Raw genomic sequence first — 16,824 nt, forward strand, 5'->3', positions numbered from 1 at the left:
ATTTATACGATCTGAAGAGAAACCAGAGTATTGATTGATTGACTGATCGATCGAGTGCAAAATATATTTCTCTTGGGGATGGCATCTGAGAGCCACTCAAACAGATGAGGACATATGTGACCCATCCTTGCTTAGAATGAATAATAGAAAAATAGAGTTGGAAGGCCTATAAAGCTACCAAGTCCTACCCCATCCTCAAGGCAGGAATCCATATCAAAGTATTATTTGACAGAGGGTTATCTAATATTCTTTAAAATATCTCACTTGTTACTTTCTCCCAGTTTGAGAAGGAGGCAGTGATAAGCACTCTCTATGATTTTGTAACCATCTGTGTATTTACCTGATAGTTCTTGTTGAGATTTTGATATGAAAATGTATTAAATGTTAATGCTGTATAGTAAAATGTAAAATGGCTGATTTTACCTGAGTCACTGTACTGATTGTATTCAGGTGTTGGTATCAAGGATTAAGACTTAATGTTGTACAGCTGTGGTACATGATGAAACTTTGTGTAACAGAAAATAAAGTAATGTATTTTCTGATTGGTCACAGAACTGTACATAAGTCATGTGTAAAATGAATGTATTTATCTGCTGTAAGTCAGATCACTTTTCCTATGCTGTGTGTTGCTTCATGTCATGTCCTCCTGCCAGAGGAATGTCTTTTCTCTATGTATATATGTAAATAGACTAAGTTGTTGGTTTTACTCTCTCTGTGTCCTACTGTCATAAGTATCTCTGCTAACCAATATCTCCTTATTCTGCTGATGTTATGAAATACAGGTTATAATCAAAATTCTCAACAGTTCTATGCAGCCTATACCTAGTTAGCTTGCTAAACAGAATATCATGAGGAACATAGTCAAAAGCTTTGCTAAATCAAGATATATTACATCCACAGTATTCTCATCATCTACCAGGGAGGTTACCAGATCAAAAAAATGAGAGATTATTAGTCTGGCAGGATTTGTTCTTGACAAATCCGTGTTGCTTCTGGCTAACACTGCATTGTTTTCAAGGGGCCTGCAGAGTGCCCACTTTATATCTGCTCCTGAATTTTCTCTCTCTGTCTTTTGCTACACACATACTGGAATAATGCTTTTTTGTTGTTTTTAAGCATAACTTCCTAATCTCAACTCATTCTCAGCTTTTGCCTTCATAATGTCATTCTTGCAATCATTTGCTACTTCTCTGTATGCTTCCTTTGATGAGCCAGTCTTCTTTCCACTTCCTCTATGTGTCCTTTTTATTTTTTAGGTCTTTTCTGGGCTTTTTCTGAAGCCACATGACAGGTCTCAAAGTCAACCTAGGGAATTGTTCATTGCAATTCAGTGTATAAGTTGTTACAGGATCAGGATTTAGAAAGCAACATGTAACAAAGGAGCACAGCTGGGTTAATTGAGGCAGCTGTGGGACAACCAAGTTGATTGGTTCAACCAAGGATAAAACTAGCCAAGCTTACAGAGACAAACTGTTGGGTAGTTGGGTAGTTTGGATAGTTGGGTAGTTGTTGTGTTGCTGGTGATCGTGTTGCTGAGAGCTGTATTTACTGCATCGCTGGATGAAGACTTGCCATATTGCAAGGAGAAGATCCTGGAGGAAGACTATCTCCGTGGTGAGAGGAGAAGACTTCGTGGATGCTGGACTATTTAGATTGGTAACAATATTTGGTTACTGAAACTGTAATTTACCATTGCTAACTGAAGAACTACTGTGAATGACCAGGACTGTATAAAGACCAAGAGAAGCTGTATTTACCCCTGTATATATGGACTTTATTGTAAATAATACTTTCAACACTACAACAGTGTCTGTTTGGTTTAATCTCTGAGCAGTTCACTTCACCATTACGCCCCCTGGCGTAGTCTGGTAACGCAGCACCTCTGTCAATTGGTTATGGGCCCAGACAGCGCACCAGACTGCATCCAGGTATAAATTTAAGAAGTTATTGAAGAAACTGCTGAACAGAGAAAGCCAAGTAGTGTGGGCTACAGTCTGTGGTGAAAATGGCCAACGAAATGTCTATGGCTGGACTGTGCATAAAAAAGTTGAATGGGAAGAATTATGAAACTTGGCAGCAGAAGGTTCAGTTGCTACTACAAAAGGAAGCCTTATGGGACATTGTAGAAAATCCCCCAGCAGTCCTAAATGAGAGGAAAAAGAAACTAAATGCAAAAGCTCTGGCTATTATTGGGTTAACTCTCTTATCCACCTGAGAGGCCAAAACTCAGCAAAGCAGGCATGGGAGGATTTAAGGAGACTCTTCGTAAGAGATAACGTTGGAAGCCAGATTCAAATTGCCAGGAAACTTTTTCGAACGAGACTGCAAGCTGGAGGGTGTATGCTTCAACATTTAGAGGCAATAAAGTCAATGTTGATGGACTTACGGGAAAAGAACATCACATTTACAGAAATACAAGAAGCATTTATTATCCTGTCTTCATTAGATGAGTCATATGATCAGCTGGTGACCAATTTAGAAATTCTTCCTCAAGCAGAGCTAACAGTAATTAATATAACTAGCAAACTGTTGGAAGAAGAACAAAAGAGAAAAGATAACAAACAGCTCCGAGACTCCAAACTCACTAATCACCGTGATAAGCCGAAGGAAAGTGAGGAGGAGGGGGACACAGCTGCAAGCATTCATTCTGGAAAACGCTGTTTTTCCTGTGGCTCAAGAAAACATCTGATGAAAGACTGTAAATTTAAGAAAGGAAAAGAAAAACAAACCAGACGCAAGAGAGAAACACTAAGCCTGACTGAGGAAATTTATAACTCTGAACAGGGAGAAGAGTGGATTGTCGACTCAGGAGCAACTGCCAGCATGTGTAAGAGTAAACAGCTAATATTTAACTACCAACCTGTATCCAACCAACAAGTATGCTTAGCAAATGGTGTTAGTGCTAAGGTACTGGGAAAAGGTAAAAGGAAATTACCTTATATTGCTAGACCAATAGATGTTTTACATGTTCCAAATTTGAAGCATAATTTACTTTCTGTGAGTTCATTAGCAAAGAATGGGTTTGTTAGCACTTTCTATGAGGAGAAATGTATAATAACTAGCAAGAACAATGAAAAATTGAATTGCTATGCTAGAAATAATTTATATAGACTAAACTGTACTAAGGCTAACAATGTCTATGAAAACAAATGTATACACAAAGATTGTATTCATTTATGGCATCAAAGGCTAGGACATGCAAACTACAAAACATTGAGAAAAACAATTGAAAACTCAGTAGGAGTTAATTTAAAGCAATGCAATGAATATGTGAATTGTCAAGCATGCCAATTAGCCAAGAGTAAGAAAGCTCCTATAATGAAACATAGTGATGTACAAGTGAAAAATATATTAGATTTGGTGTCAGTTGATGTAATTGGACCCAAAAGTGCATCATTAGGAGGAGCTAGATACATTCTCTCTATCCAAGACCAAAAGTCCAGGTTTGGATATTGCTATCTCATGAAAGATAAAAGTGCAGTATATGTAGAGTTTGAAAAATGGCTCAAATTTGTAGAGCGTAAAACAGGGAAAAAGGTTAAGGTGGTACAAACTGACAATGGAACAGAGTTTACCAATGCCAAATTTCAAGCAATATTAAAGAAAAATGGCATTACTCACAGGAGAGCCGCTCCCTATACACCTACTCAGAATGCATTTATTGAAAGAAGGGGCCAAACTCTGCAGAACATGGCTGAGGCAATGATTAGGGGGAGTAATCTATCAGAGAAATATTGGGGGGAAGCTACACTTTGTGCGAATTTTTATATGAATATCCTTTGGCACAGTGGAATAAACAACATACCTTACACAGTTTGGACTGGGAGAAAACCAAATTTAAAATTTTTACATGTATTTGGATCTCCTGCATGGGTTCACATCCCAAAAGAAATAAGGAGAAAGGGAGAGAAGAAAGCCAGGTTGATGTATTTCCTTGGATATCAGCAAAATAGGAGAGCATTTAGGTTTGGGTTGCCAAATACCAACAAACTTGTAATAAGTAGCAGTGCTTCATTTAACGAGCACAGTAACTGGGACAAAATATGCAAACCCCCAGAAACAATAATTAAATTGCCTGAAAGGAATGAAAGTAGTGAAGATAGTGCAGATGAAAGTGACTCTCAAACAGAGCAAGAAATTAAAAGAGAGGTAGAACCTGAGGAAATGCAATCTGATAAAGAAATTCCATCCAACTCAGAAAGGAGGGAAACTCTCGAGGAGGACAGGGAATTACCTAGGAGGTCTAGCAGAGAAAGAAAAACTCCAGACAGGTACAAGCCTGAGACCTATTACTGTCTCAATGTGGCTGAACCAGAGACATATGATGACATATGTAATATGCCTGAGCAAGAACAAATAAAATGGAAAGAGGCAATGGAGAAGGAGTTAAATTCATTAAAACAACTGAAAGTTTATGAGGAGGTGAAACTGCCTGAAAAATCAAAAGTAATTGGTTCCAGATGGGTATTTAAAAGGAAGGTGGATGCCGATGGTAATGTGAGGTATAGAGCAAGGTTAGTGGCAAAAGGGTATGCACAAACTTCAAACGACTATGATCAAGTTTTTGCACCGGCTCTAAGACCAGAAACATTGAGATTTGCTTTAACCTATGCAGCCAAGCATAATCTCATGACCAGGCATGTTGATATAGAAACAGCCTACTTATATGCTGACCTGAAACACACAATTTATATGGAAATACCACCAGGAATTGAAAGTGAAGGTAAATGCTGGATATTGAAAAAAAGTCTATATGGTCTCAGACAAAGTGGCCATGAATGGAACCAACATTTAACCAAAACTTTAAAAGATAATGGTTTTGTGCAAGGAAAGGCTGACCCTTGTTTATTTATAAATGAGAGAACACAAGCTATAATATTAGTGTTTGTGGATGATTTAGCCATATTTACCAAAGATAAGAAAGAGGCTGAAGAAGTAATCCAAATGTTAAAGAAACACTACAAATTGAGAGATTTAGGAGAAATAAGTAACTACTTAGGAGTAGAAATAGAAAGAAGTAAGAAAGGATTTAAAATAGCCCAAAAAAAGCAAAATATTAAAACTCCTAAAACAATATAAAATGGAGGATTGTAAAGGTGCAGCAACTCCAATGAACATAGAGTTCGAGAAAGAAAATATTAATGGTCCAGAATGTGATATTGATATATATAGGTCACTGGTAGGCAGCTTACTATATTTGAGCAGATGGTCAAGGCCAGACATCTCTATAGCTGTAAACCTGCTATCAAGGAATGTGAGCAAGCCGAATGAAAGGCACTGGCAATCAGCAAAAAGAGTACTTAGGTATTTAAAAGAGGCACAAAATAAAAAGCTAAATTTAGAACCAGTGGGAGAACTGACTATTACTGCTTATGCCGATGCTAATTATGGTAGTGATTTAACAACCAGACGATCAACATCAGGCATGACTGTGCATTTGGGAGAAAGTTTGATAAGCTGGAAGACAGCAAGACAGAAATTTATATCATTGTCTTCTGCCGAATCTGAGTATGCAGCATTATCTGAATTGTGTACAGATCTAGTATTCTATAAACAATTGGCACAAGATCTGGGTTTGAATATAAAATCACAAATAAAGGTTTTTGAAGATAATCAAGCTGTCATACAAATGGCAAACTCACCAAATGTAAAAGGCAGATCTAAACACACAGATATCAGATACCAAAATGTAAAGCAAAGTATAGAAAATGGTTTAATTGAACTGGTATACTGTGGAACAGAAAATAACAAAGCTGATTGTTTGACTAAAGTATTGGGGCCAACTAAACATAATAAAGCATGTGAAATGTTGGGAATGATATAAAGTATGTATGTGAATGTAAAAAAGAACTCTGTATATGTTCAAAGCAATGTATAATGTATGTAACAGAATTGCTATAAACAATTGGAGGAGATTGACAGGTCTCAAAGTCAACCTAGGGAATTGTTCATTGCAATTCAGTGTATAAGTTGTTACAGGATCAGGATTTAGAAAGCAACATGTAACAAAGGAGCACAGCTGGGTTAATTGAGGCAGCTGTGGGACAACCAAGTTGATTGGTTCAACCAAGGATAAAACTAGCCAAGCTTACAGAGACAAACTGTTGGGTAGTTTGGATAGTTGGGTAGTTGTTGTGTTGCTGGTGATCGTGTTGCTGAGAGCTGTATTTACTGCATCGCTGGATGAAGACTTGCCATATTGCAAGGAGAAGATCCTGGAGGAAGACTATCTCCGTGGTGAGAGGAGAAGACTTCGTGGATGCTGGACTATTTAGATTGGTAACAATATTTGGTTACTGAAACTGTAATTTACCATTGCTAACTGAAGAACTACTGTGAATGACCAGGACTGTATAAAGACCAAGAGAAGCTGTATTTACCCCTGTATATATGGACTTTATTGTAAATAATACTTTCAACACTACAACAGTGTCTGTTTGGTTTAATCTCTGAGCAGTTCACTTCACCATTACGCCCCCTGGCGTAGTCTGGTAACGCAGCACCTCTGTCACCACATTGGTGTTTTCTGCTGCTGTCCAATTTCTTGTTGGAATTGTTTGTACTTGTGCCTTTAGAATTTCCTTTTTAAGAAACCCCCACCCATCTGTTTCCTGTCAGGATCACCTGGCATGAGACCTTACTTGTCACAGTTCTGAATTTATTAAATTTTGCTTTCTTAAAATACATCATGTACATGCAGCTACATTCAGATTTCCTTTGAAATCAAGAACTCAAGTAGAACACGGTCACTTCCCCCCAGACTTCCTCTTACTGCCACTTCATCCACCAAGTCATCCCTATTGGTTAGAAACAAGTCAAGCTAAACCACTCAGCTATACAGAAGCTCTAATCCTTTAGTTTATTCCACTTTTTGTAGGAGAAAATTATCATCAACACAAGCCAGGAATTTCTTGGAAGGGCCAAATTTGCCTTCCAACAAATATCAGGATAATTGTAATCTCTCAATATTACTACATCTTCCCTCTTTGAATTCTTACAATTTGTTTTTCAAAGGGCTTTCCTTAGGGGAATCTATTATCATAATTCATATTGGGACTGATGATACCAAACATGCAGACATGCTCTAGAGCTGAGGATGCATTGTGAAGTATTTAAATTAGATGGGTCATTGTTATGCCTTTCTTTGTTTTTCCTGGAAGTGGAAGTCCAAGGAGACTGTGCAAAGTTCCAGTGCATCAGACAGTGTGCATTGTTTGGGTGATTGTCCCAAAATGGTAGTAATTTAGCATAATTGTAAACTATAAAAGCTGGGGCCAAAGATCTCACTTCTCTGCAAAGGAAAACTTGGAATTATGGTGGGCAGAAAATGGGAACTCAGTATCCAGCGGGGTTTCTTTACAAGGCAAATTCCATGTTGAATAATTATGAAAAGAACAGAAAATGGAATGTTGAGTAACACAGCACACATGTTTAAATCTCTGTATGATGTCACATCAAGATTACTGTGTTCAGTTTGTCTGCCCCATCTCAGACAGACTATCAGAGAGCTGGAAAAGGCTGTGCAGAAAACAAAAACAATTTCCTAAGGGACTGGAAGGTTTTCCCATGAGGAAAGACAACAGCATACTTGGGAAAGAAGAATATGACTAGGGGAGACCCAAAGAAGATTTATAATATGATGCATGGAGTGGGAAAAATGGAAAGGGAGAAAATTACTCCCTCCCTGATACCACTGAAACCTGAAGCAACTCAATGGAAATGACGGATGGCACTTCTCTAACAAAACTGTGTGTGTTTGTGTGGCATAAAGGTAAAGGTAAAGGTTCCCCTTGACAATTTTTGTCCAGTCGTGTTCGACTCTAGGGGGCGGTGCTCATCCCCGTTTCCAAGCCATAGAGCCAGCGTTTTTCCAAAGATAATCTTCTGTGGTCACATGGCCAGTGCAACTTAGACACAGAACGTTGTTACCTTCCCACCGAGGTGGTCCCTATTAATCTACTCGCATTTGCATGCTTTCGAACCGCTAGGTTGGCGGGAGCTGGGACAAGTGACGGGTGCTCATTCCGTCATGTGGATTCGATCTTACGACTGCTTGGTCTTCTGACCCTGCAGCACAGGCTTCTGCGGTTTAGCCCACAGCACCACCACGTCCCTACTTGTGTGGCATATACAGTTACAAAACTCAATGAACGCTGATTGAAGTTCACCTGTGACTTAGATGATTTCAAAAGAAAATTAAACAGCTTCACAATAGCTACCCATAGCTAACAGTCATGATCGACAAGTGGAACTTTTATGCAGAGCTTGGAAATACTATTATTTTTTGGACTACAGACCACAAGAATCCTCAGTCATCAAGGCCATTAACTATACTGTTTGGAGATTTCTGGGATCTTTTTTTTTGGGGGGGGGTAGGGGTGGAGCTTCTACAAACTTTGTTTCCATGGTCAGAGACAGCACCGTGTCTGATGGCTTCTCTTGGGGAATCAACCAAATAAAAAAATGGGGAAAAGTTTTGCTGTTATCTCAGGCTTTTCAAAAGTGTATTGCTGACCATCACTGGAAGCCAGTAAGCTCCTCTTATGTTCTTGTAACCTTCCACATTTTTATGTGAAAATCTTTTAGATCTAGCCTTATCATGGCAATGGATGGCCTCCCTTTTAAGCAGTGGCCACACGACTTTGATCAGCTATTGTTCAGGTGGCTTTAAGGCAGTGATGAATGTGAATAATAAACCCTTAATGAGATGCCTAATGACTAGAGGATGCCATCACCTAAGCACTGGCAGGAGCTGTACAAGTGCACACATGATCCTGTTTTAGCAAAATATTCTTCTTTCTTTGCTCTGCTCTCCCTGGGAATTCAGAGTTTTTGTTACTCTAAATTCCTCAGTAATACACTTATCTGCCTAGTGATCTTATCAAAGAAATCTATTCATAAGTTAACCAGAGGTTATCAGGGATGCAAGCTGATTCTTCTCTGTACCTTAGCAAACAAAACAAACAAAAAACTTAATCGAAATTGAATGGTTGAATTCTACTGCAGAAAAAAAATATTTTCAGAGGGAAGAACACATTTTCTATCCCCTTGTTCCCAAGGGAAAATACTGCCATCAGAAAGTTCTGAGTGCCACAGAATCACTCTTTAAAAATAATCACTGAAGCTTATAGACCTATACTTGCTTATACACTAGGCATAGTGGATGGAATCCTCCAGAGAACTTTTGAGTCCCTAAACGTATATTGTTCAGCCATTCTGGCTTTCTGGCCATTCTTTCTGAAGAGATAAAAATGTGAATAAAAGGCTGTGAAGAATAAGATTTGCTGGGCTTCATTGCTGCCAGTCCTCTGTCTCAGCTCCAGGGTCATCCCTATCTTTTGCCCCATCCGAACATTCACCACTTAATAAATAAACTATTTAGCTTAGATGTTTTAATTTAACCCACTCTAACTTGCTTAGATGGTCTTAAAGACATATTTGTGCTTCACAAATTTTTGTAAAACACAGAAATCCTTACAGACATTCTGTGAATTCATGGAAGGAAAAGGAACCGAGACTTATCTCAGGTAACAGACTGAGAAGGGTGGCAGAACAAGAGCATCCGACAATCTGCCTGAAACAAGTGCCTTTCCTGTCAACTACTAACACTCAAACCCCAGTGTTGGCAACAACCCCATGACTGTATACTCCATGCCAGACTAGCATGCTGTTGGGCTTCCTGACTGCCGTTCACCTGACTGTGCACTCTGCCAGCCAGACTGTAGAATGCCACTTGGTGGATCATTTTCTCTTATGATTTCAATATAGAAGCCATCACACTCAAAATAGAACAGAAAATTAGGGACTGTCGTTGCCAACCAGGCATGCTACAGGCACCAACATCTGGATATAACAGACCTCTGAACCACTAGAATTTTTGTGATTAGGCTGCATGAATGAGACCATTATGTTCAGACCTCCTGCAAGTGCCACCTGGCCAAGGTGCTGCCAGGTCTTAAGAGTGATCAGCACAGTTCTGATGAAGCTGCATAGTTTCTCTGTGGAGCTGGCAAAAATGTAGTGGTTGATGGTAGTATGGGAGCAGTGACAGGCTGGCAGAAGCTTTGTTCGATAAACAGATGGAAAAAGTGTGGGTCTAGCCCAGAAGGAAGGCAGCTCTGATTGTATCCACAGCCCCATGTTCCAGTGCTTCACACTTATGACTCCCAGGCCATGAAAATAATGCATGCAAATAAGTAAGATATTCTCAACATATTCAATGAAGATCTAAAATGGACAGGAAGGGGACTAAATCAGGACTCTGTCCGTTATTCTAAAAAACAAACAAACAACCAAATAAGTAATTGCATTCAATTCATGTAATTCAACCAAACTTGGTTTTGATCTCGGACTCAGTAAGATTGCCTCAAATAAAATTAACTGTCCTTTAAACACTATCCGGTGCCTAATTAAAAGCCTGAGCTGCATGGATAGCTCAATGGTTTAAGTATATGGCTGAGGAGCCAGAAGTTGGGTGATTCCTCACTATGCCTCCTAAGAGTACAGCCAGTCTGTGTGGTCTTGAGCACTGGTTCTTAACCTTGGGTTACTCGGGTGTTTTTGGACTGCAACTACCAGAAGCCTTCACCACCAGCTGTGCTGGCTGGGGTTTCTGGGAGTTGCAGTTCAAAAACACCTGACTAACCCAAGGTTAAGAACCACTGGTCTTGAGCAAGCTGCATAGTCCCACGATGACCTCAGAAGAGGCGAATGGAGTACTTACTCCTTCTGAATATTCTCTACCTGGAAAACCCTGAAAAGGGTCACCATAAATCAGTCACCAGACTTGACGGCACATTGTTATTATGAATTAAAAGCCTAGAACACATCTGCAATTTGGAGGGTGAACTGAAGTAATGGAAATTGGATAGGGCTTGATCCTGATATATCTCAAATCTTATTATCCAGCACACAAAGTGCATCTGTGGACAGTGGGAACAAATCGAGGGCTGACAGCCACCATCATGGCTGTATGGTGGTATGAGTGAGCGCTTCAAAAATTAAGTAATTCGTTGTTGAACTCATTATGGAACCCCAATAATGACTCTGTACCATTATTATGTGGCTCATTTCCTTGTGTTACTAATTATTTTTAGTTATCTTGTCAAGAACTGGGGAAAAAAATACATTTGGAACACACAAAGCAACAATGGGGGAAAGTGAGCATAAATGTTACTACTTGAAAAACCAAAGTTGTCACCAGCTGTTATGCCCTAGTTATCCCCGAAAATAACATCTTTCATATATTACTATTAATTAGAACAAGCTACCTTCAGGCTCTAATATATGTATATGTGCCCATACATGTTCACTGTGTCTATTCAGTAGAATTAGAAGAACAAAGCTGCTTCACAAGCTGTAAGAAAATGGCAACACTGCATTGTGCACCAGCACTTTAGACTAAGATTTTCAGAGAAAAATTACACCTCTGCAGAAAGAGCATTCAATTCTTCATCTCTTCTTATTGTAGTGCCAGCAAAAAATGGAATCACCAAAACACCAGTTTTCTGGTGTTTCATGATAAATTGTTTTGTGTATGGTAATGTTTACATTTCAAAATAAACATATGGCATTGTTTTGTGCAGTGATTAATTTGTTAATTGCTTTGGGTATGCTGGGGTGGAGAGGTGGAATATATATATTTAATAAATAATAATAATAATAAAACCCCACACCCCTCCTCTATTGGAAGATATGTGCTACAAGTATGAGAACAGCTTAAGTATCTCAGTCCTGGCATAAAATATACAAGTTCCCATTTGACATAAAAATTGGAAGCAAACAACAGTATTTTCTGGTAGGATGTAAAACCTATGTCTCCTTGATTGTGCTGCCTTGGCAGAGGTTCCTGGCAGAAGAAATGCAGCATAAATTTCTTCTCTTCTTGAAAAATACTCTGTATTCCCTTAAAAAACTATTGTGTGGGGTTGTGTTTTGTTTTTAAATTATAAAAATGCACTTTGGGCTGAGACAAAATAGCTGTTGTGCTTTCATTTTTATGTTTCTGAAAGAGAGGGAAAGTTTTTCAAAGTAATACAGGGCACTTGATTATTGATACTTGTTATGTGCGTGAGGCAGAGAGCCAATCTTGCTTCCCTTGACATTTGCATGAAGGAGTAAAGAGGACATTTCAAAATCATCAGGAGCTGACTAGAGATGAAACAGAAACATGAGCATTTTTGTGCCTTTCTCTATGGCTGCCTAACCAATCTCTTCAACCACTCGACAAGATTTTCTTCCTGCCATTGCACCTGTTCGCCTTTTTTAAAAATGTTATGTTTTATGGGTTTTTTAACAGTACTATTGTGTTGCATTTTATTGTGTTGTAACTGATTGGGAGCTTTCTTCAATTGGCTCCTTAAACAAACAAACAAACAAAAACAAACAAATAATAGAACACTGAGCAATGAAGGGCTGTTTTGGAGAAAACTTCTTCAGGATGAAAACCTCAATTCTGAAGGTAAACTTCAGGAGTTTCAGAATGTTTGCCTGAGCCCTGTTTGTACTTATATCAACCAACAACACATTTACCTTGAAAGAAAAAAAACATTGTTTTCAACAAATGGTGCCTCCGAGCGTCTAGATGTTGAGAAAGCACATAGTACACAGTAAAAATGCGGTAGATTTAGCAGGCTATCTGGCTTAGCTATAAGAATCTTAGGATTCTGTTCAGCCAGAATATTCTCAGGGAGATGAGAACTGAGTTTAAAACCTAATGTACAGGACTGTTTTATGAATAAATGATTACCATGTATGAATATATCTTCTGCTACAGAAATGACAAGTATTTCCCACAAACAGTGACAGCCATATAATATTAGAAAAAAAGGTGGGATACCAACCTCCAGCCTAGGTACACTACGCTTTCTGGTAAAAAAAAAAAAGAATGACATTGACATGTCTGAAAGCATATGATAAACATGCACCCTGGAACTATGACCAAATATGGCTTTTTGGAGCATATTCCATGTAAACTGTGAACATCCATCATTTTTTTTTCAAAAAGTCAGAAGGGAGACATGTTATGGTGGAAGTATAACATGGACTAGGATCTCAAGGAGCTGTGGTGGTAGGGGACTCGTAGCTTTTCAAAGCTTTGTGTGGAAGCACTGAAAATTAACTTTCACACCATAATGAAAAATATCCTAACTGGAGAAATCAGCAAATTGTTTGTGTTGTTATTTTTATCAAAATACTGTCCTCGGCTTCAAAACAGGCTTGTTGTTGGGGCACCCATTTGCTTTCCCCCTATACCAAAGTAATGTAAGAGATTTCAACATGGATTCAACTGGACTGTTATTGTCCCTATTACCTCCAATTATTGCAGAGTCACTCCTTAGAGCATTAGCTAAAGGCTCTCCCTCATCTATTGGTCCCGAATGATCTGTAGCAGAAACAAAAAGGAAAATGACAGAGGCAAGCAAAGAGGAAAGTTCTCAAAATATCCATACTGTATGTAGCTACATACAGTTATAAATAAGGGGTGCACAAGCTAGAGCAACTACACAAAACTGCTAATAGCAAAGTATTGTTGGTTTTCCCTGTGTTTTTTTCCAAGTCATAATGTATATAACTAAATAACACTCACACATACAGACCCAGCACACAGGGGGAAAGACAAAGGTTGAGGGGGTGGTTTGGAAGAAGTCAACAACGCTGCACCCTATCCTTTGCGTGTACTGCCAGATAACATAGTGGCAGTGATCTTAATTCTAAACCATTGCCTTGCTTTCTGGTTCAAAAAGCCAAGCACATCTGAGGCACACATTTGCTACCTGCAAGTGAATGGGTTGTTTCTCCTGAGGTTGTGTCGGCTCCTGTTAAAGTGCCGCAGTTGGAATCCGTAAGATGTCCTTTCACGGTGACTGGAACTGAGCTGGAAGGATCCAGCGCAGCCTTCAGAGGAGCAATATGGTTGAACTGCACTGAAGAGAGACATCCTATAAACCCCTGAGAGTTTGCCTTCATGGTGTCTGGGTCCACATCACTATTCTCTGCTAATCAAAAGAAACAGAACACAATTAATCATAGTGCAAACGTACAAAACAAGGAGACAGATGAATAATTGAATAATTAACCTGTATTCCTCTGTGTCTCTGCATGCTCTGGCAATGTATGCAAATTTGCTGTCTCTCCATTTTTTCAGGCTTTATTTAAGGAAAAGATAGTCAAATATATTCCACATTAAAAGAAAAGCATGAATGGCACTTGCTGGCCTGCTAAGGGAGATTCTTTTAACTAGCACAGGAAATTCCAGAGCATAAAAAGAAAAATATATAAAACTCAGCTCTGATATTTAAATTAATACATACCTATTTTCTCAGTTCTATGTAAGGAACAAATATGCATTAAAAATATCTCGTCCATAATATCTGTCCTTTTATACAACATGCTGTGTAAAATCTATCAACAGTACTTCAGTCAGTTCCAATTCAGTCAGTCTTAGCAGACTTTAGACCCTAGATGTCTATTGTGGAATAGACATGTAGGATTTTTTTTTCAGAAATACATTTTACATACAAGACCAATACAGTAGTTACTTGGTAAACTGTGCAGGGTAGGGGTGGAAGGAATGGAGTGTAATTTTGTTAATACTATCTTACTATCATTGCGAACTATGTGCAAATCATGTGGATAAAGTTTCTAATGCATAAATGGTGAGGCATATAATATTCATCACACAAAAGATAAGCCTGTAGAAGCTCTGTTTCCTTGCAAAGATAATGAAAAACATAATTTCATAAAGTCAACTCTATTTCATAGTGTACTACCTATCGCTCTATCAAGACTTGCAAATATTACAGAATAATTTGAAGGAATCCAAGCCTTTCTGATGATGGTAATCAGTGCTATTGTTTCAATAAACACCTGTATGTTAATTTGTTCCTATCTGCAGGATAATGGTATTCAGAGCTCAATTTTATCATGTCAAGTGAAGATTACACTAGCTTATGGCAAAATGTCAGGTTAATGTCTCTATCAAGCATGCACCGCACATTTCTACACAAATCTTTGCCTAGTACACTAGAAACCTGTGACACAGTTATTCATACATGAAAGGATGTTCTTCAGAACACTAATAACTGGAAGATTCTACCACATGTGGATGTTTTAAAGACTTGGTGCTTGTCAAGAGACAGTGATGACCCTTTGATATAATTTGAATTTATCGTGGCTGCGATTGAGTGTAGTTCCCATGAGGAAAAATGGGAAAAGGAAGAACATACAGACAGGAACTTAGATCATAGCATCTAAAAGACTCCAGGCTTGTAGCCCTGGTAGTTCAACCTTGTGATATGTAAATCAAGAGAAGCCAAAATTGACAACTGAGGAAGTTAAGCTGGCTATGATAGCTTGAAGGAACAATGGACACCTAAAAGATTCAAAGGATTTGTATCTCAGTTCCATGTCTCCTGAATTCATATATGGAAGTCTTTGATGCATGCGAATAAAGGCTTCAGGGAAAACTTAAAGCCGGGTTTCTGAAGAGAGAGGTTAAGAGGAGGAGGAGGAGAAAGAAGTTAGGATGGATTTGGTTTGCTGGGTTAGATGAGGGAAAATGATAAGAACTCTGATGATGAACAGCTACACCTGCCATGCTGAACAAGATCTGTGAGGGAAAGGACATGCATAAGTCCTTAGCTGAATAACCATGCTTTCAAGAAAGGTTTAGGAAAGGAAAATTTAAGTAGTTGAGCCATCATGAGGCTGCCCCTCATGACAGATTGGTTTTATTGTTTTGCTAGTGTGCAGTTGTTTGATTGATGTTCATTGCTGGAAACAGTTTGCCAAATATTTGAGCTTGATTGCCATTGCATAATTTTATTCATTTCCCCAGAAGCTCGTTCTTCGATTGTGTACCTGTTTCTTATTACTTTGCAGCCATACTGTCGCTAGCTTCGTCAGGTGCAATTTCCATTTTATTTTATTTTGCTTTGCTTCCATCTTTTAAATAAAGCTTTTAAAGAGACCTCTGGTCTGGAGATGGGTTTTGAGAGAAACTCTGGTTAACTAAACCCTGGCCAGAGTCTCAGTCACTGACTACATGGTGTGCCTCTGAGGCATGTTGAGATTTCTCTGTACAGTATTCTCGTTCACTTGGGGATGGCAGCAGCTTCTACTGGAAACTGGAGCTTAGGTCGGTTTAAGTTCAAGGTTTAGAATGCTTTCCAAGGGTTCTCCCACCTTGAGGAATAAGCACTAGTCACTCAAGGTTCCACTGGGAAAAGGCTCAGAGAGAGGAATCCTGCAACAGTACTACTGCCACATGACTTAGTTATCTAAATATAGTTTTTTGGTATGTTAGCAAGAACTGTAGTTTTATTCACGACATAGAGAAAACATAAAGTTCTATTATTGTAAGTGTTGTGTAAATGCATGGAAGGGATGAGAGCTATTATATAAGCATGCCTCCTTCCACTGATGCTCTTCTTATGTTACATATGTTGAGGGTGGCTGTCCACATTGCAAAGCCTTCCATGTGAGTTGTAATCCCGGTAGAGCATGGTTGATGTTTATCTGTTTTCTGGGATCAAGAGAGTTATCATATCAACTCTGTTAGTTCTATAAAGACAGGTTACTGACACCTACAATGTACAGGACGTGAGTTTGCCTTTGACAGCTCCTCATAATTCTATTTTGTAAGTTTCACATATAGCTACCAGATGGCTAATTAGGATTGCTAGTTGGAAAAATATCTCTTTAGTCTTTAAAGAGCTTTAGTGGGTGCCAAACTGTTTCTAGGCAAAATTCAATATTTTGCTGGTGAATATTTTAAATCCAATAATTGGTCAGGACCTATTTGAAGACACTGGCTGAAATCCT

General features: G+C 38.7%; 1 protein-coding gene across 1 annotated transcript in view; it reads right to left on the reverse strand.

The window, feature by feature from the left end:
• The window catches only part of CNTNAP4 (contactin associated protein family member 4), a 341,638-nt gene that overhangs the window by 5,513 nt on the left and 319,301 nt on the right, over positions 1-16,824 (reverse strand). The window contains exons 22-23 of the mRNA XM_072992357.2: positions 13,776-13,997; positions 13,313-13,384 (exon numbers count right to left, since the gene is read on the reverse strand). Coding sequence (XP_072848458.2) covers positions 13,313-13,384; positions 13,776-13,997 — 294 coding nt within the window. The remainder of the gene's footprint in view (positions 1-13,312; positions 13,385-13,775; positions 13,998-16,824) is intronic.

This window comes from Pogona vitticeps, chromosome 2 (assembly GCF_051106095.1).
Source record: "Pogona vitticeps strain Pit_001003342236 chromosome 2, PviZW2.1, whole genome shotgun sequence".
Lineage (NCBI taxonomy): Eukaryota > Metazoa > Chordata > Lepidosauria > Squamata > Agamidae > Pogona > Pogona vitticeps.